The 19,977-nt window shown below is 43.7% G+C and overlaps 1 protein-coding gene across 2 annotated transcripts in view; it reads right to left on the bottom strand.

Moving 5' to 3' along the window:
• ACO2 (aconitase 2) overlaps positions 1–19,977 on the bottom strand; it is a 53,427-nt gene that overhangs the window by 28,461 nt on the left and 4,989 nt on the right. Inside the window, exon 1 of one of the 2 annotated variants that reach the window (XM_041754445.1) lies at positions 13,818–13,862. The exons of the other annotated variant lie outside the window; for it this stretch is intronic. Within the exon in view, the coding sequence (XP_041610379.1) occupies positions 13,818–13,847 (30 nt within the window). The 5' untranslated portion in view covers positions 13,848–13,862. Of the gene's footprint in view, positions 1–13,817; positions 13,863–19,977 lie in introns of those variants that run through there. 2 annotated transcript variants of the gene reach the window in all.

The raw sequence follows: 19,977 nt of genomic DNA on the forward strand, positions 1-19,977 counted from the left end.
TGATTCTGAATTTGCCTTCCTCAAAGGCACAGAATATGTTGAACTTCATTGGCCAGTAAAAAAAAAACAAAACTAAAGGGATCTGCCACAGTGCCTTTGCACATGCTGTTTGTGCAGCTCAGAATGTTCTCTGCCTACCCTCATTCCTAATCTGCTCTTTGCCTAGATCATTCCCATTGATCCTTCAAATTCCAAATTAACAGGGACAGGGAATCCTTCCTGAACTCCCAGCCCAACCAAAGCCTCCTATTATCTATGCCTACTTGCTACTTCTTGACATTCATTTGTGAGATGGTATCTGTCTCCATTGGTGTGTAAGTTCCACTGAGGAGGGATGTGTCAGTTTATTCATAATAAATTTCCCATGCCTGAACACTAGGTCTGATATACGTACTACATAAGTATCAATTAAACTATTATTCTTGGGATCCCTGGGTGGCGTAGTGGTTTAGCGCCTGCCTTTGGCCCAGGGCACGATCCTGGAGACCCAGGATCGAATCCCACGTCAGGCTCCCGGTGCATAGAGCCTGCTTCTCCCTCTGCCTATGTCTCTGCCTCTCTCTCTCTCTCAATCTCTCTCTGTGACTATCATAAATAAATAAATAAATAAATAAATAAATATTAAAAAAAATAAACTATTATTCTTGCTTCTGCTTGGCCAACTAGCTCTTCCATTTTGAACAGGGTTAAACACAGAGCAGGTCTGGTTAACCTTGTGAGAGCAAATAGTTAACAAGACAAATCAATAATTTACCAGTCTCAGATGCTCTTGGTTACAGTACAAACACTGTAACAACACTTTTTTTTTTTTCTTAAGTAGGCACTACACCCAGTGTGGACCCAACACTGGGCTTGAACTCACGACCCTGAGATCAAGACCTGAGCCAAGATCAAGAGTCAGGTGCTTAACCACTTACCAGAGGCTTAACTGAGCCATCCAGGAATTCACAGGTTCAGTGTTTTTGAAAGACAATTAGGTAATATTTATTGAAATGTAAAATGTTTGTATCTTCTAACTAGCTTTCCCCAATTCCAGAAAGCTAGCTCACATAAATGAACACAGATAGGCAAGGATATTCTCTGCAGCACTTTTTTTAAATTAACTTTTTCAGAAGATTTTATTTATTCATGAGAGACACAGAGAGAGAGAGAGAAGCAGAGAAATAGGCAGAGGGAGAAGCAGGCTCCCTGTAGGGAGCCCTATGAGGGACCTGATTCCAGGACCCCAGGATCACGCCCTGAGCTGAAGGCAGACACTCAACCACTGAGCCACCCAGGCATCCCTGCAGCACCATTCTTTTTTTTTTTTTTTCTTTCTCCTGCAGCACCATTCTTAAGAGAACAACCCAACTGTCCAAAAAATAGGGCACTGATTGAATAAATTCTGGTTCATTCACCAAGGAATGCCATCTTACAGCCATTTAAAAAGAATTAACTAGGGCAGCCCAGGTGGCTCAGTGGTTTAGCGTTGCCTTTAGCCCAGGGCATGATCCTGGAGACCCGAGATCGAGTCCCATGTCAGGCTCCCTGCATGGAGCCTCCTTCTCCCTCTGCCTGTGTCTCTGCCTCTCTCTCTCTCTCTCTCTGTCTCTCATGAATAAATAAATAAAATCTTAAAAAAAAAAAAAAAGAATTAACTAGAGGGGTGCTTGGCTGGCTTCTGTGACTCGATCTCAGTGTCATGAGTTTGAGCTCCATGTTGGGTATAGAGTTTACTTAAGTAATTAAAAACTTTTTTAAAAAAGGAAAGAATTAGAGGTGGTGGTCCTATAACACTGTGAATGTAATTAATGCCACTGAATTGAATACTTAAATAAAAAAAAAAAGAATACTTAAATATGGTTAAAATGTCAACATTTATGTTACATATTTTACCTTTTAAAAAAATAATAAGGTAGATCTACCTTTACTGGGAGAGAAAAACTTCCAGGACACATTCAGGGAAAAAAATAAGAAGATTGCATTATAATAGGAGTTCATTTCTATATAATTGTAAATAATAATTCACACATATAGATATGTTTTAAAAATGATATGTCTGAACTGTGCATAGCAATTATCTCTAAGAATTAGAATTATGGGCACTTTTACTTTCTAGGCCAAGTATTTCTCTCTCTCTCTTTTTTTAAGATTTTATTTATTTATTCATGAGAGACACAGAGAGAGAGAGAGAGAGAGGCAGAGACACAGGCAGAGGGAGAAGCAGGCTCCACGCAGGGAGCCCGACATGAGACTTGATCCCAGGACTCCAGGATCACACCCTGGGCTGAAGGCAGGCACCAAACCGCTGAGCCACCCAGGGATCCCTTCTATAACTTTTAAATGTAATGTGATATATAGGATATAGGAGCTCCTTTTGTAACCAAGAAAAAAGAATGAGCAAGGCAAAACAGGTGCAGAAAGCATGTGGACTGTGAAGTGGTGTTAATACAATCATTTACTGGCAATTTGACAATCAACAATTTTTTAAAAAATAAACACTTGTTTCAGAGATTTACAGGAATTTATCATTAATAAGGAAGACACAGGGACGCCTGGGTGGCTCAGTCAGTTAAGTGATTGCCTTCGGGCTCAGGTCATGATCCCAGGGTCCTAGGATGGCACCCTGTGTGGGGGGTTCCCTGCTCAGCGAGGAGTCTGCCTCTCCCTCTCTCTGCCCCTCCTCCCCCTCTCCTGCACTTTCTGTCAAATAAAATCTTAAAAAAAAAAAAAAATTAGGGGACGCCTGGGTGGCTCAGCAGTTGAGCATCTCCCTTCGGCTCAGGGTATGATCCCGAGGTCCTGGGATCAAGTCCTGCATCAGGCTCCCTGTAGGGTTCTCCCTCTGCCTATGTCTCTGCCTCTGTGTCTCTCATGAATAAGTAAAATTAAAAAAAAAAAAAAAAAAAAAGGAAGAGGGGAAAAAAATACCTTTATACTAGAAGGGCAACCATTACCTTAACCCAGAGATCAAGCTTAGCATTACCAATAGCAAGAGTACGTGACACTCATCTCCCTGGTGGGACAGCAACACCTAAGAAGAATTCTTGTCAGGGTGCCTGACTGGCTCAGTCAGTAGAGCATGAGACACTTGATCCTGGGGTCATGGATTCAAGCCCCACCCCAGGGGCAGAATTTACTTAAAAAAATAAATACGAAGGAAAAAAGAATTCTTGTTCAAAAAATGTTTAACCTGAATCTAAACAGGCACTGGGACCTTAGCCACAGCCTAAGGGAAAATCATGGAAAGAAACGACAATCAATCAAATCCAGGATGTGGACTTTCTACAAGAAAACTGGCCTGGTATCTTTGAAAAGTCAACATGACAGGGAAAACAAGGTGTATGGGAGGTGGGGGTTGAGAGTGTTCTAGAGTAAGAAAGACCTTTAAAAGAGTAAAACCAATACAATGTGTAAATTTTTTTATTACATCCTGATTTGGAAAAAGATCACTACCAAAGACATTTTTGGGAGAACAGACAATGGCATTATAGTTCCATAGCTAACTAACTTATTAAGAAACAAATGTTGTAAGTTTTTAGGAATGAGGTGTCACAATGCCTTCAATTTCTTTTGAAATGGTCAAGAATAATAAAAAATAATAAAAAAATACATAGTGAAGCAAGTAAAACAAAATGTTACTAACTGTTCAGACAAGATGGTAAGCACATATATGGGTGTTCTTGCTACTACTTTTTACTTTTCTTTATGTGTAAAATTTTATAACAAAAAAATACTTTGAGAAAGACACCAATTATGGTTTAAATTTCCTTCTTTTTTAAGTAATCTCTACCCCCAATGTGGGGCTCAAACTCACCACCCCAAGATCAAGAGTTGCATGCTCCACCTATTAAGCCAGCCAGGCACCCCTAATATTTCTTATAATTAGAAAAAAATATAACTGTTAATTTTTAATTAAAAATTAAATGCTCAAAACCAAAAATAAATATTCTTGCAGACTGCTTGCTGTGGAGTAAAAGCAAACTGATCTTTTTCATAAAACAGTTTGTCAGTATGAAACCCACAGGAATATCCTTACCCTCTGACCCAGCAATTCCATATCTTTTGTTTTTTAAGATTTTTATTTATTTATTCATGAGACAGAGAGAGAAGCAGAGACATAGGCAGAGAGAGAAGCAGGCTCCATGCAGGGAGCCTGATATGGGACTCGATCCCAGATCTCGGGATCACACCCTGAGCCAAAGGCAGATGCTCAACCACTGAGCCACCCAGGCGTCCCCCGCATTCTATATCTGAAAATCTACCCTTGAGAAATAATTCTAAACATGAAAATGATACTGTATGCATTGAGTAGTTCACTGCATTACTACTTATAGCCCCTAAAACTAAAAGCAACTTAACATGTTTAATTTCTATGGGTAGGAATGATAGTTTTAAATACTAAGTAGCAACACAGGAAAGTGTCTGTGATATAATAATAAATGAAAACACTGTCTACAATGCTAAAACTCATGTTCACAGGGGGAAAAAGACCAAAAGGAAATGCACTATCATAAAAAATGTTTGGGTTAAGTGGGAAATTTTTCTTATATTTTTATATATTCTTATATTTTTCTTTTCCTATAATTCTGCAAATTTGTATTAAGGTGATGTGTAGCTGAAAAGATAGCAAGCTGTTTTCAGCTGGCGTAGAGGGAGCTGAAATCCCCTAGTGTCACTGTATTTTTGTCCTTGAACTCTAATTTTGCAATCCAACATTCCGATGAGGGCACCACGCTCAGACAGCCAAAGAGCCATGGTGTGCCTGCCCCATGGGCTACTTCCTCATGTGTGGATCAAACAGAGAGCCCCCCACATGACAAGAAGGAACATTCGGGGAATGGGAGTCCAGAGATCTGGCCTCCTAGCTAGGCCACTAGGTACCCTTGCAGTAATCTCACTTTTCTGTGTCTCCCTTTCCCCATCTATGAAATGGGAGAAGTGGATCATTCCAGCTGCATCAAAGCCACCTGAGAGGTTTCAGCTTCTAGGCCCTACCACTCCCAGACCTCTCCATCATAATCACCTGGGGTAGAGCCTAAGCCTCGGTAAAGACTACCAAGTCACTCTGATATTGCCATGTCTGGCAACCACTGGACTAGATATTCTCCAAAGTTCTTTCCAGCTCAGAGATTCTATAAATATTCCTCCCCAGCAAGCAGGTTCTCATAAATAAATACACGGGAATAAACCCGTGTATTCCCCAAAGGCCCAGAGGAAAATGTAGCAATGTCAGAATAGATCTATCTGTACCAGGGAAGAAAACCCCCAGAGTTTAGGCTTTTCCAAATTAGCCATAGCCTTCGCCTTTATTTACACACGGGTGAGGATGCAACACTATGTATGTACACGCACATAAAACGCAACCCAGCATGGTGTCACAGAAAGTGAAACAGATTTAGAACGCTACATGCTTATTATTGGCCGCCTCGACTGACCAAACTGCTTACTCTTTCTATTTTAAAATATTAATAAGGAAGAATAACCTCTGTCTAGACTACCTCATTTAACAAACAACGAATACCTTCCTAGGTGCCAAACACTGTTACCACATGGTTCCCACCCCTTCCAAGTTAAGGCCCATGAATAAAATACCTTATTTTTTGGACATTACAGCTAGGTAAACAGATCAGCGAGCCGCTGGGAGGCAATGGTGGGGGTGGGGAGGTGGGGGGGAGGTCAGGATCTCCGCACACCTATGTCCCATGTGGTACAGTGTGCCTGAGGAAAGCTTAGCTATACCCACTAAATTCCACCACCACCATGCTGTCCCTACGGGCAGGATCACAATCTGGTAGGATAAGGCAGACATGAAAACAAAAAGGGTGTTAGTATTAAAGTTGCTACTGAAGACATGAGGTCTATCTACTGTGGCTAGTGCATATAAATCACACCATAGGGGCTCTTTGTGTCTTCCTTTTTTCCCTTAGCATTCTAGATTATCTTTTCTTGAAGGCAAAAATCTTACTCCATTCATTTCATGATCCAATGACAGGTCAGGATAGGGCAATTTGAACAACACCTGAGAGAACTCACAATTTAGAGAGTTACAAATGTCAGGGCCAAATAACCCTAAGAAATGACTGGTTCACGATCACCCTGGGCCTTTGCTGAGCATCATCAGGCTCTCTACCATGGTTCTGTTCAGTCTGTGGTGCCAGAGGCACCCAGGCCTCAGCCACCTGCTTGGTGCCTCTCTGTGCACAGCTATCCACCAAGAAAATTGGAAAAATAAAGACAACATAAGCAAATTTTTTAAAAAGTCAAATTTATTAAATTTAAAACATGTCTTTTGTTCTGAATCTCGCCTTCCTATACCTTCATGTTAAAAAAAAAGGCCCTTGGGATCCCTGGGTGGCGCAGCGGTTTGGCGCCTGCCTTTGGCCCAGGGCGCGATCCTGGAGACCCAGGATCGAATCCCACGTCAGGCTCCCGATGCATGGAGCCTGCTTCTCCCTCCGCCTGTGTCTCTGCCTCTCTCTCTCTCTGTGACTATCATAAATAAATTTAAAAAATTTAAAAAAACAAAAAAATAAATAAATAAATAAAATATTAAAAAAAAAAAAAAAAGGCCCTTTAAGTAATGATGCTAATAGTGGAAAATGGTTTGTTTGGCACACCAGTGGGGGAGGTGTTGTTTTGGTTTCCTTGATGAGATTTAACACCTGCAACCTCATGTTGATCCCCTCAATTGTGTGCACATTCTGGGCTGTCATGCAACTTGTCCAGAACACAACTGTTTGGGGGGTTTCGGGGGGCAGGTACAATCACTGGAGAAGATATGAGGAAGAAAAAGCTAAGATTTTAATTTTACCCTCAGGATCGCAGTAGCAGCCAGAAATATGAGAAGTGATGAGCACAGCTGACTGGGGAAAACCATCTCTCTTCACTGCCATTCTGTCCCTTTTCCCTCCTACCACCAAACCTTACTTATTCACTCATATTTATTCATTCATCTGTCCGTCAAATAGTTACTGAGTGACTGTGGGTGCCAGGCCCTCTTCTAGGCACTGAGAATACAGCAATGAACAAAACAATCTTCTTGGGCCTGACATTCCCCAGCCTTTGAGAAAGTCAGATGGAGAGACAGAGACAGAGAAAAACGTAAAACCTCTGTCAGATGTTGGTAAGCATCATGAAAGAGGATGAAGCATGAGTGATGGGAAAAAGAGCCAGGGCAGTGTGGGGAGGTGCAATTTAAAATAGGATAGTTGGGAAAGGTTTCTATGAGAAGGTGACATTGAACAATGACCTGACAAAAGGTACAAGCCAACCTACAGAATGAAGGAAAAGCATCTCCTACAGAAAACCCAAGGGTCCTCTAAAGTGAGGTGGTAACTTTTGTTTTCAAAGAACAGCAAAGAGATATTTCTACACCCACATTGATAACAGCATTGTTCACAACAGTCAAAAAGTGGCAGCAACCCAAGTATCTATCGATGGATGAATGGATAAAGTGTGATGCATACATATAATGGAATACTCCTTGAAAAGAAATTTTGGAGCGCCTGGTTGGCTCAGCCAATGGATTAAATAAATAAAAGATTTTAAGTAATCTCTCCACCCAACTCAACATAGGGCTCGAATTCACAACCCTGAGAACAAGAGTTGCATGCTCCACTGAGTCAGCCAGGCGTCCTTGAAAAGAGTTTTAAAAGTCTGAAAAATCCTGACACATGCTACAACATGGGTGAACCTTGAAGGCATTATGCTAAGTGGAATAAGCCAGTCACAAAAGTACAAATACTTTATGAATTCCAGTTACATGTGGTACCTGGAATAAACAAATGGATAGAAAGTAGATGGTAGTTGCCAGGGCCTGGAGGAAGAGGGAAATAGGGAGTTAGTGTCTAAATGGGGACAGAGTTTCAGTACAGGACAATGAAAAAAAAGCTCTGGAGATGGTAAGTGGTGATGGCTGCCCAACCATGCGAGGTACTTGATGCCACTGAACTATATACTTAAAATGGTTAAAATGGTAATTTTATTTATTTATTTTTTTTGGTAATTTTAAAATTAAAAAACAAAACAAACAGCAAAGAAGCCAGCGTGGCCAGAGCAGAATAAACAAGGGGGAATGTGGTAAGAGATAAGAACAAGGATTCAGGGATCCCTGGGTGGCGCAGCGGGGGATCCCTGCGTGGCGCAGCGGTTTAGCTCCTGCTTTTGGCCCAGGGCGCGATCCTGGAGACCCGGGATCGAATCCCACGTTGGGCTCCTGGTGCATGGAGCCTGCCTCTCTCTCTCTCTCTCTCTCTCTGTGTGTGTGTGACTATCATAAATAAATAAAAATTTTAAAAAAAACTTTAAAAAAGAACAAGGATTCAAATTGTATAGGATCTTGCAGAATTGACTAAAGATTCTGACTTTACTCTGAGCGAAAAGCTAATGAAGAATTCTGAACAGGAATCATTGCTCCAACTTCTTCCCAAGGATCCTTCTGGCTGCTCCATGTAAAACAGAAGGCAGCAGGGGGACCAGGTTGCAGACTAGTGTAACAGCCCCATGAAAGATGATGGTGACATGGACCAGAGTTAGAGTGGTGGAGGCAGTGAGAAGGGGCTAGAGTCTGGATTTATGCCGAAGGCAGTAACAGTTAAGATTTGCTGAGAGAGGGGATCCCTGGGTGGCTTAGCGGTTTAGCACCTGCCGTGGCCCAGGGTGCAGTCCTGGAGTCCCGGGATTGAGTCCTGCGCCAGGCTCCCGGCATGGAGCCTGCTTCTCCCTCTGCCTGTGTCTCTGCCTCTCTCTATGTCTATCATGAATAAATAAAAATCTTAAAAAAAAAAAAAAAAAAAAGATCTGCTGAGAGATTGGCCAAGGGATGTGAGAAAAGAGTCAAGAATGACACTGGGGGGACGCTTGGGTGGCTCGGCGGTTGAGTGTCAGCCTTTGGCTCAGGACGTGATTCCGGAGTGCTGGGATCGGGTTCCGCATCAGGCTTCCTACATGGAACCTGCTTCTCCCTCTGCCTATGTCTCTGCCTCTCTGTGTCTCTCATGAATAAATAAATAAAATCTTTAAATAAAAAGATAAAAAAAAAAGAAGGACACTGGAGTTTGGGCCTGAGTAACTGGAAGAATGGAGTTGCTACATGCTGAAATGGGGAAGGCAAGAGAAGAACAGACTTGAAGAGGAGAGCAGGAGTTTGCTTCTGGAGAGGACACTTGGGTAGAGATGTCAACTAAACAGTGGGATTCTTATCCTAGGCCCCACTCCTTTAGATCTCTAAGTATTTTAAGATTTTATTAATTTGACAGAAAGAGCACATAAGCAGGGGAAGCAGCAGGCAGAGAGAGGGAGAAGCAGACTCCCCACTGAGCAGAGAACCTGATGCAGGGCTCGATCCCAGGACCCTGAAATCATGACTTGAGCCGTGTCTCAACTGACTGAGACACCCAGATGCCCCGAATCCTGCTAATTAATTGTTCATCCAGAATCACTGATTATCATAGAAACCCAGGTAAGCCCAGATCACCAAGTATTTTACTTCATTTGACAGATGAAGAAATGAAAGCTCGAGGTCACATACCTAGTTAACAATGGTTAGTGGGCAGCCTGGGTGGCTCAGCAGTTTAGCGCTGCCTTCAGGCCAGGGCCTGATCCTGGAGACCCAGATCGAGTCCCACATCAGGCTCCCTGCATGGAGCCTGCTTCTCCTTCTGCCTGTGTCTCTGCCTCTCTCTGTGTGTGTCTCTCATTAATAAATATTTTTTTTAAAAGTGATTAGGAAAACTGAATCAGCTCAATTCTCAAGTCAGCGCTATTTCTGCCATACTACTTCCCTAATTTAAACTAAAGTGTTACTGATTCCTTCAACAAATACTTACCAAGTCCAAGAATTTATACTGTGGTGCCTAAATTAATGAGATAAGCAAGATAGGCACTTCCCTGCCCATGCTGACTTTATAATTTAAGGAAGAAATGGATACAAAGTAATCATTTGAAGGACCATATAAGCAGCTACATGAGGGAAAGGACTATGAAAGGAAAGCTAATCAGTTATAATAGTAGAAAGCAAGAGAACTTATTAAACTAGACTAGGAGAAGGGCTTCTCCAAGAAAGTAATATTTAGTCTAAGAACTGAAACATGGGCAGCCCCGGTGGCGCAGGGGTTTGGCGCCGCCTTGCAGCCTGGGGTGTGATCCTGGAGACCTGGGATTGAGTCCCACATCGGGCTCCCTGCATGGAGCCTGCTTCTCCCTCTGCCTGAGTCTCTGCCTCTCTCTCTCTCTGTGTCTATGAATAAATAAATAAAATCTTAAAAAAAAAAAAATAAGCCCAGGTGGCTCAGTGGTTTAGTGCTGCCTTTGGCCCAGGGCATGATCCTGGGGTCCCGGGATCGAGTCCCACATCGTACTCCCTGCATGGAGCCTGCTTCTCCCTCTGCCTGTGTCTCTGCCTCTCTTTCTCTGTCTCTCATGAATAAATAAAATCTTTAAAAATAAAATGAAAATAATAAATAAATAAACAAACAAACAAACAAACAAACAAACTGAAACATTATAGGAGTTAGCCAGGCAAATCAAATAGCGTTTAGCGGAAGGAATCCAAGGAAACCTGCAGGCACAGATCAGCATGTGCAAAGGCCCCAAGTCAGGAAACCACCTGTAACTGAAAACAGAGAAAGCCGGCTTGGCTGGAACAAAGTGAGCCAAGTGCAGCAGGAATGGCAGAAAATAAGGCTAAGAGGTAAAAAGGAGCCAGGTATCATGAGGGACCATATAGGAAGAAAAAAGTACCCTAGGAGAAAAGTACCCTAGCAACATGGGACAACAGCTCCTCTGAGTCTTGCCAGAACATCTTGCGATCCTCCTGGAACACTAGATGGGAGGCCTCTAGAGGAGCTGCTGTGAGGTCATCTCCCACTTGCTTCCTTATCTCCTCTGGGAGGCTGTTATGAGACAGTTTCTCCTGTCTCCCAGAATCTGATGAGGTATGAAGCTTTCTGCTCCAGATCCTGCAGACCTGAGCTGTAGAATGTAAACCCGCTGAGTTGAAACAGCACACCCACAACTTGTGTGCAGTTATCAGCATTTTTTGCTTTAATGTTGTCCATTTTGGTGTGTGGGACCAGGACCCAGGGAGCTGGCACCTTCAGCTTGTTCTTCTTGTCTGTGTTAGTCATGAACTATCTGTATATGAGTGCCTCATTGTACCTTTACCGATCCAAGTCCTTGACCATGTCTTGTTAAGTGTGTGTGACCTTTATGGTAGGACATGTTAAATGTTTAACTTGATCCTAAAAGCAGTGGGAAGCCACAGAAGGTTTAAGCAGGATTGTGACTGGACCATATTTGCATTAAAAAAAAAAAAATCAAAAAAAAATCAAAAAAATCAAAAAAAAAAAAATCACTGTGGCTGCTAAGTAGATAATGCATTCAACAGGGGCAAAGAGAGAATAGGTTGATGGTGGCTTATCATGTAACTTCTTTCCTAGGAAGGAGGTCTTTATGCATTTTAACACTGTAACACCAATTATGTGCCAAACAATAAGAAATAGACACCAAGAAGAGAAAGTCCCTAAGTTAATATACTTAGTCTGACCAAGATCAGCATGTAAATGCAACCAACTGTCACCTATGCCAAAAAGGAAGCACATACCAGAGGCAAGCGTGCTGTAGAGGGAGCAATAATGAACTCCACTTGGGATGCTAGGACAGGGTTTCACAGAGCAGGGCTGTGGGGAGGATAACAGGAGTCTGCAAGGCACTCAAAAAGGACAGACAGTATGTAAAAAGATACAGAATCAAGTCAAGTGTGTAAAAGCTATTAAGCACTCAAAATGGGAAGATATAACAGACAAAGCGGGAAATGGTGGAATGGTGGTTCACTATCCTATAACTTGAATTATAACCCGTGGTTTACAAGCACACAGTGAAAAGAACTTAGCTCTAGCTCCAAAGGCCAGTTCTACCATTTACTAGCTGTGTGATCTCAAGCAGGCTTCACCTTTGAACCCAGTTTCCTCATTTGGAAAAAAGGAATAATAGCTGGAGTATTATGGAAACTAAGAAAGGATATGAATGGGTTCCCCTCAAATAGAAATTATTATGCAAAATGCTACAAGTGATTTTTTAAAAATATCATTTACGAGAGTTTTTCCAACCATTTTATTTTATTTTTTTAATTTTTATTTATTTATGATAGTCACACACAGAGAGAGAGAGAGGCAGAGAGACAGGCAGAGGGAGAAGCAGGCTCCATGCACCAGGAGCCCGACATGGGATTCGATCCCGGGTCTCCAGGATCGCGCCCTGGGCCAAAGGCAGGCGCCAAACCGCTGCGCCACCCAGGGATCCCTTTCCAGCCATTTTAAAGAGTAGGCCACATTTCATGGAGAAAATTTACAAAACACATAAAATACAATTTTACAGACTCCTTGAAGCTCATCCTGGGGATATCTACCACTACCACTTTCCCTCCCACCAGACTTCCTGGCCGACGCCAGGTACCCAGTGTATTTAATACACAGTGACTCCTAGAGAGGCAGGAAACACTCATTCCATGCCAAATCTACCTCTCCTCACAGTCCCTGGCACCACAGTACCCACACCTATAACCCACAATGAACAGGTGTTGTGGCCAGGGTTTCTAAGCAAAGACCATTATTAGTAATATTTAATACTTCCCACTGAGTGCCAAACTCTAAGTACTTTAGGTGGATGAAGAGCCCCCTCTTGTAAAATATGAGCTCCATTTAACAGATGAGGAAATTGAGGCTGCAGAAGGGTGGCAACTTGCCAGAGGTCTCACAGGGGGTGAACAGCACCAGCATTCAAGCACAACTTGAGCTCTAAAGCTCAAACACTCAACCCTTCCGAGTATCTCCTGGCAATTCTAAGTACTGATCTAGACACAAATGAATTAAAGAAGCCAAACAAAATCAAAGTGGAATAACTGCCAAACTTAATAGCAGCTCTCCCCTGTAGGGTGAAATTATGGAAATATTTGAACTTTTTTGGGATGCCTGGGTGGCTCAGTGGTTGAGCGCCTACCTTCGGCCTAGGGCATGATCCTGGAGTCCCAGGATCGAGTCCCACATCGGGCTCCCTCATGGAGCCTGCTTCTCTCTCTTTGCCTATGTCTCTGCCTCTGTGTGTGTCTCTCATGAATAAATAAAATCTTAAAAAAATATTTTTTAACTTTTAAATGTACGTTAGTGTGAACCTATAATACTGTCCATATACATTAGCTTTAGGATGAGAAAAATCTCTTTAAAGAAATAGAAATCATTTTTCTAAGCACCACACTGTTTCCTACAACTGGCAGTCCACTTTGGATTGTTAAAAAGCAGAAGAATGAAGGCAATTTTTTTTTTTTTTGAAGAACATGATGGGGATCCCTGGGTGGCTTAGTGGTTTGGCACCTACCTTTGGCCCAGGGCACGATCTTGGAATCCCGGGATCGAGTCCCGCATCGGGCTCCCGGCATGGAGCCTGCTTCTCCCTCCTCCTGTGTCTCTGCCTGCCTCTCTCTCTCTCTCTCTCTCTCTCTCTCATGAATAAATAAATAAATCTTTAAAAAAAAAAAAAAAGAACATGACCGCTTTCTTCCACCTTCATTATACAAAAGTAATTGGCAAAATTCTCCAAGATTTACAACATAAAGCACTGGTAAGGATTTGGAGGAAACAATAACCTTGAATTTCACTATTAAAGAACACCAGTAAAGTCTTCTTGGTGGGAAGTGGCCAACAGCTGCTAAAACTCAGTACACTTGTGACTGAGCAAGTTGGAACTTTCCCCATATACCCCTATACCATGCATACACACAAGGAGGAGCTACGAGAATGCTCAACTGCACCATTAAACAAAATATTTAAAAAACAACCTACCGGGCCTGGCTGGCTCAGTTGGTGGAGCATGTGACTCCTGATCGCAGGACAGTTGAGTTGGAGCCCCACATTGGGTGGAGGATTACTTCAAAATAAAATCTTTAAAAAATTAGGAACATGTTTTTTTAAGTTACATTTTATCCATTTTGTGGAACACTATAAACACTTCAGGAAAAACTCTCTTGAGGGCAGCCCGGGTGGCTGGGTGGCTCAGTGGTTTAGCGCCACCTTCAATCCTGGGTGTGATCCTGGAGACCTGGGATCGAGTCCCACATCGGGTTCCCTGCGTGGAGCCTGCTTCTCCTGCCTGTGTCTCTGCCTCTCTCTCTCATGAATAAATAAATAAAATCTTTAAAAAAAAAAAAAAAACCTCTCTTGAGATTCGCTATTAAGTTACAGATAAAACACACAACCTACTGCTTTAACACTGTCTGCACTACATGTTCACAGAAATGGATCTAAGAGGACATACCTTGATCTGCTGTTACTTCTGGAGGTAAATTTAAGAAAGGTCTGGTAGAGGGGCACCTGGGGGCTCAGTGGTTGAGCGTCTGCCTTTGGCTCAGGTCATGATCCTGGGGTCCTGAGATCAAGTCCCACATCAGGCTCCCCACAGAGAGCCTGCTTTGCCCTCTGCCTGTGTCTCTGCCTCTCTCTCTGTGTCTCTGATGAATAAATGAATAAAATCTTTGGGAAAAAAAAAAGGTATCTCCCAGCCTCCAACAGCCAGGAAGGCTCAGCTCTCAGTGGAAGGACAGGAGGGATGGGGGGGCTCTTAGTTCCAACCACTGAACCAAAGTGCCTTTGGTAGAGTCTGGCTCCTGGGTGTTAGTAGGGCCCCCTCCCTTACTGAATGAGATCCAAATCTCCAGGGCTTGGGAAGCCTGGGTGGCTCAGTGGTTGAGTGTCTGTCTTTGGCTCAGGGTGTGATCTGGAGTTCTGGGATTGAGTCCCACATCAGGCTCCCTGCACGGAGCCTGTTTCTCCCTCTGCCTGTGTCTCTGCCTTTGTGTGTGTCTTTCATGAATAAATAAAATAAAATCTTAAAAAAAAAATCTCCAAGGGGTAAGGGAGGTTCCGCTGATCCTGTGTTTACTGACACAGAACAAATTCTGAAAGAGGAAACATACTCAAAGTGGACCCCCACTGGGGAGCCTGGCAAGAAATGAAACAAAACAAACAAAAAAAAACCATGCCAGGCAAGGTCACAATTATCCTATGTCACCTTCCCAACAAGTGTGCCAAGAGGGATTACTACAGGTCAGCTTGTCCCTTGTTTAGATGAGAAAAATGGGAGAACCTGGCAAATGAGAAAGTAAATACCACTAAAGCATAAGCTCCCTTAAGGCAGAAAACCTGTCTAGTCACGTTACCATGCATACTCAGCCTAGAACAATATCTGACACTCAGAAGTTCAAGAAATATTTGGTGATGAAAAGAGATAAAGGCAGAGCCATAATTTGAACACAAGCCTCTTCTTCGTGCTTTCAAATTCATGCACCTGTAGCAGAGAGCACCTGCACCTGAGCTAGCTGTGGCAAAGCTTATGGAAAAGGGATCCACCCTGGGGCGTGTTATATGCGCACCCCTGCACCCCTCGGAACTCTGGCCTTCCCAACTGCCCTAAGTGAGACACGCTACAGACCAGCTACGTTCTGTTCCCAAAAGACAGAAGTCTCTCCTTAGGACCACTTGTATTGAGAGAACAGTCCAAATCAAAGGGACTGACATATTCTTGAGCAGGAGGCCAATCTGACCTCTTGGCCATCCTGCAAGGCATGGCACATGCCAGCACTGCCTGAGAGAGCCACGTGTCAGTGAGCACCAGAACTTGGAACAAGTCAAGCAGCAGAAGTGGCTGGGCTGTCCAAACAGGCTGGGCTCCTGGAGGAGGCCTCATCTCTTGAGGCAGCTGCTTCAGCAACAAAGAATTCACCAGCCACATTCGGACCTATCAAGTACCATTGTGGAAACACTCCAATCCATCAAGTCAAAGAGAGGGCATCCACTCTAGAGCTGGATGGATCTGGCTTACAATCTCAATCTCAGCTCCTCCACCTATGGGACCTCAGACAATATTTTTCATCTCTCTGAGCCTCAGTTTCCTGTTCTATAAAATGGGGGTAAAAGAACAGAGATTTTTTATGAGGATTACAAGACTGTATTGCTTGTAAATGCAGAAAAAAATCTAGAATGATAAAACACAAAATTCCTATCTGTGCTTGCCCTTAGGGACTAGAATGGAAAAAAAGAGTTTTTAATGAATATACTGCATTCTTTAAGGAAAAAAACATACAAAAAGCACAGAGCTCAGTCTAGATTGCTGACAGGCATTCAATAAATGTAAGTTGCTACTATTCAGCTCTCCTGGGGGACAAGTTGCTACTAACACACTGTCTGCCTGTGTGTTACAGAAAGACTACAGGGTGCTGTTTTCCATCATGCCCTCTACCCCTTTCCTAACTCACAAAAACCAGAGCAGGTCCCAAGCACCAAGGTGGCAGATCTTTGAAGTGAAAAAGTCCATCTATCCTCTGGTGCTGCCCTGGCATGCCTCATATGGAGCCATCCAACCTGTGCCCAGAGGTGAGGGACACACTACCTTATGAGGCAGCCCCTTTCACCAGCATGATGACCTCAAGATCAGAGTAAGACCCCTGATTTCTCTGACCATGACCCTCAGCAGCCTTCAGGCTCAGAGCTGTTAGCTGTTCCCAGTAGGGAAGCCTCAGGCAGGGTCTGGCTAGATGGGTCAGACAGGAATGCCTGTCAGTCAGCACCCTCCTAAGAAGCAGCATCTTCCCACACCTCTGCTTCTTGGAACAATTCTCTCCCACCCCTGGGAGGTGATGCCTGGCACCTCTCCCAAGAATCCAAAGCTAAACAATTCTCTCCCACCAGGAGGCAATCAGCTAGTCTGGTTGCTATGCAACTGGCAGGCACAAAAGGTGGTGCAGTTCTTTTCAGAGGCTTGGGAAGGGGGCAGGCAGCTGTGTCTCTCCAAGTTGCAATATCTAAATGGGCTCCAAGGTGGGGGGGGGGCGTCCTTTAAGGAACTGCTTGAAGATTCACTCATCTGCCTACTTGTCCTTTGCTGCTGGTGTCAGTGGCAGGACTCCAGGCACACTGTGAACTGCATACAAATCCTGAGTCCTGCTCCAGCCCGCAGGGCAACAGCTCTACACTACCACGCTTAGGAAGGACGTCTTCAATGGGCAGCCTGTGAGGCTGACCCACAGCTCAGGCAAAAATAAAGCTGCCTCTTTGGGACTCACCCTGCTAGCCTATCCCTCTCAAGTTTGGCTGGTATTTTGGGCAGGAAGCAATCAAGGCTCCAAATAAACATGCATCCCAACAAGGCAGGGAGCCAAGTGAACTGTGTCCCCTATATCCAGCCTACTCCACAGAGGACTACTTTCTACTCTCTACCCTCCAGGGAAGTACTCTAGGGAAACAGTATGGTTGAGTGGTAAAAACCTGGGTTCTGTGATCAAACAAATCTGCATTCAAGATCCTGCCGTGCTGCATGCTAGCTGTGACCTCAGACAAGCCGTTCAGCCTCTCTGGTTCTCAAACTAATGAACCTTACTTCTTAGGGGTGCTGTGAAGCATAAAGGAGGTAGTCTTTGTAAAATAAGACCTAGTTCAGTGACTAGTATCTCTAACAGCAGCGATGGTGTGGCACACACTAAACACACCCCCACAACAGCCAAGTTCAATGGCTCAGCACACCCCTTTCCTCCCTGCTTCAGGCCAGCATGTTATAGTTATGGAGTGACTGCCTCCTCACCAGCATATAAGCCCTTCCTTCCACAGGCAGGGCCCTTGTCTTAAACCAGCTCTACAGCTCTCTCAGTGAACAAGAACACCACAAATGTCCAGAAGGTGAAGGAACCCAGCTACACAGCACCAAAGTATGGGAGGTTAGAGGAGCTTCTGAGACCTCTTGGGTTCCTCCTGCAACTGCCCCTAGAATTCAAGCTTCCAGTCAGAAGCTGTCTGTCTCTTCAGGATGAAAGCAGAAATACTCCCAGTGGGCCCAACTTCCCCCAGTACCCGACTTCGATGATGAAAATACTACAAACGTGGGGCACCTTGGGTACCTCAGTCAGTTAAAGCTGAGGCTGACCCACAGGTCACGTGACCTGACTTCAGGTCACGTCATGATCTTGGGGTCCTGGGAATCCCTGCTCAATGGGGAGTCTGCTTCTCCCTCTGCCCCGCTCCTATTTACTCTCGCTCTCAAATAAATTAATAAAATCTTGGGGGGGGGGGATACTACTACAAATGTAATTCTAAACCTTATTCTCAAAAAAAAAAATAAAAAAAATAAAAAATAAACCTTATTCTCCCAATGTTGCCCTTCAACTTCAAAAATAAAATCAGAAAGCCAACAGATTCACTTCCACCTCTTCTCCCAACTCTGAGAGCAGCATCCAAAAAGCTTTCCTTGGGGATCCCTGGGTGGCGCAGCGGTTTGGCGCCTGCCTTTGGCCCAGGGCGCGATCCTGGAGACCCGGGATCGAATCCCACGTCGGGCTCCCGGTTCATGGAGCCTGCTTCTCCCTCCGCCTGTGTCTCTGCCTCTCTCTCTCTCTCTGTGACTATCATAAATAAATAAAAAATTTAAAAAAAAAAAAAAAAAAAAGCTTTCCTTAACTACTACATACTCGAAGTCCATGGAGATTAGGGGAGGAACGAGAAGGTTTCTTAGAGCCAGTCTTTTTTTTAACCTAAGAGCTCAGGATAAAAAGGCAATGGTGCTGCAGCCCATCTCCAGGACTGGGGATGGAGACTAACATTCACCTGTGACTGGACCCTGCACCAGATTTGCTCTGGGTACTTTACACACACAGTCCTACTTAATACAACTATCCTGGGAGGCAGATGGTACTAAGCCCATTTAAAGATGAAGAAACTGAGGTTGCAGAATGCTAAATAAAGAACAGCACCTACAAGTTCTTTCGGAAACAATCTGAGGAAAAAATCTGCCCCTATTCTTAATGTTAGAAAGGGCTTATTCTTTTATTTTTATTTTTGGGGGGCTCATTCTTCTAAAACTTAAATAAAAACCAAAATAAATACAAAATTTTTAAAAGAGCCCACCTCTACAATATCAAAAACTATTCACAAATTTTTAGTGTTTGAGAGCTTATAGAATTTTTCAGATATTATTAGGCCTTCAAGACCTTTCTTAATGGGAAAGTGGCAATTAATCATCCTGTTTTGCAGAGGTGTAACCCGAGGGCCACAGAGGGCTGAAATCTTGCTTGAAGCCATTGATAAAGAGAGGGATAGCTAAGTCGGTGCAGAGGGTCTCTCTCAGGGTCCTGATATTCTTTATGCTTTTTAAAGAATGCAAGCAACCTCCCTGTAGTCCCTCCTGTCCTGCATTCTGAGAGGCCCAGAGCCTACCACTGCCTTCAAAACCAAGTACAGGGAAAAACAAGTGTGTCAAAGAAAGCTGGAGCCAATAAAGACAGACCACTCAAGTATCAACACTCACTTGAAGTACTAACCAGATGGCCCTCTGGGAGGCATCAGGTTCCAGAAAAAGGCCACAGACAGAAAGAACAGGGTTTGTTGCTGAAATGACGTTCATACTCAGGTGAGGGACCCTGGGAAAGGCACTTGACCCCATCCAGCTTCCTCACCTGTGAAATACAGGTACTTGTTGAGAGTTGATGTTAGGATCAAGAATTTATCAACAGGAGTGCCTGGGTGACTCAGTCGGTTAAAGTCTGCCTTTGGCTCAGGTCATGATCCCGGAATCTGGGGATAGAACCTCAAATTGGACTCCCTGCTCAGTGGGGAGTCTGCTTCTCCTTCTGCCCCTCACCCTCCTTAGGCTCTCTCTCTCCCAAATACGTAAATCTTTTTTTTTAATTTATAAACAAGGGATCCCTGGGTGGCTCATCGGTTTAGCGCCTGCCTTTGGCCCAGGGCGCGATCCTGGAGTCCTGGGATTGAGTCCCACGTCGGGCTCCCGGCATGGAGCCTGCTTCTCCCTCTGCCTGTGTCTCTGAGCCTCTCTCTTTCTATCATGAATAAACAAATAAATCTTTAAAAAATATATATATTAAAAAAAATCTATAAACAAACTTTGGCTATGTTACAAGTACTATCCAAACACATAACTACCAAATACAAGTTCACCCAT

The sequence above is a fragment of the Vulpes lagopus genome, chromosome 5 (assembly GCF_018345385.1).
Source record: "Vulpes lagopus strain Blue_001 chromosome 5, ASM1834538v1, whole genome shotgun sequence".
In the NCBI taxonomy this organism is placed as follows: Eukaryota; Metazoa; Chordata; class Mammalia; order Carnivora; family Canidae; genus Vulpes; species Vulpes lagopus.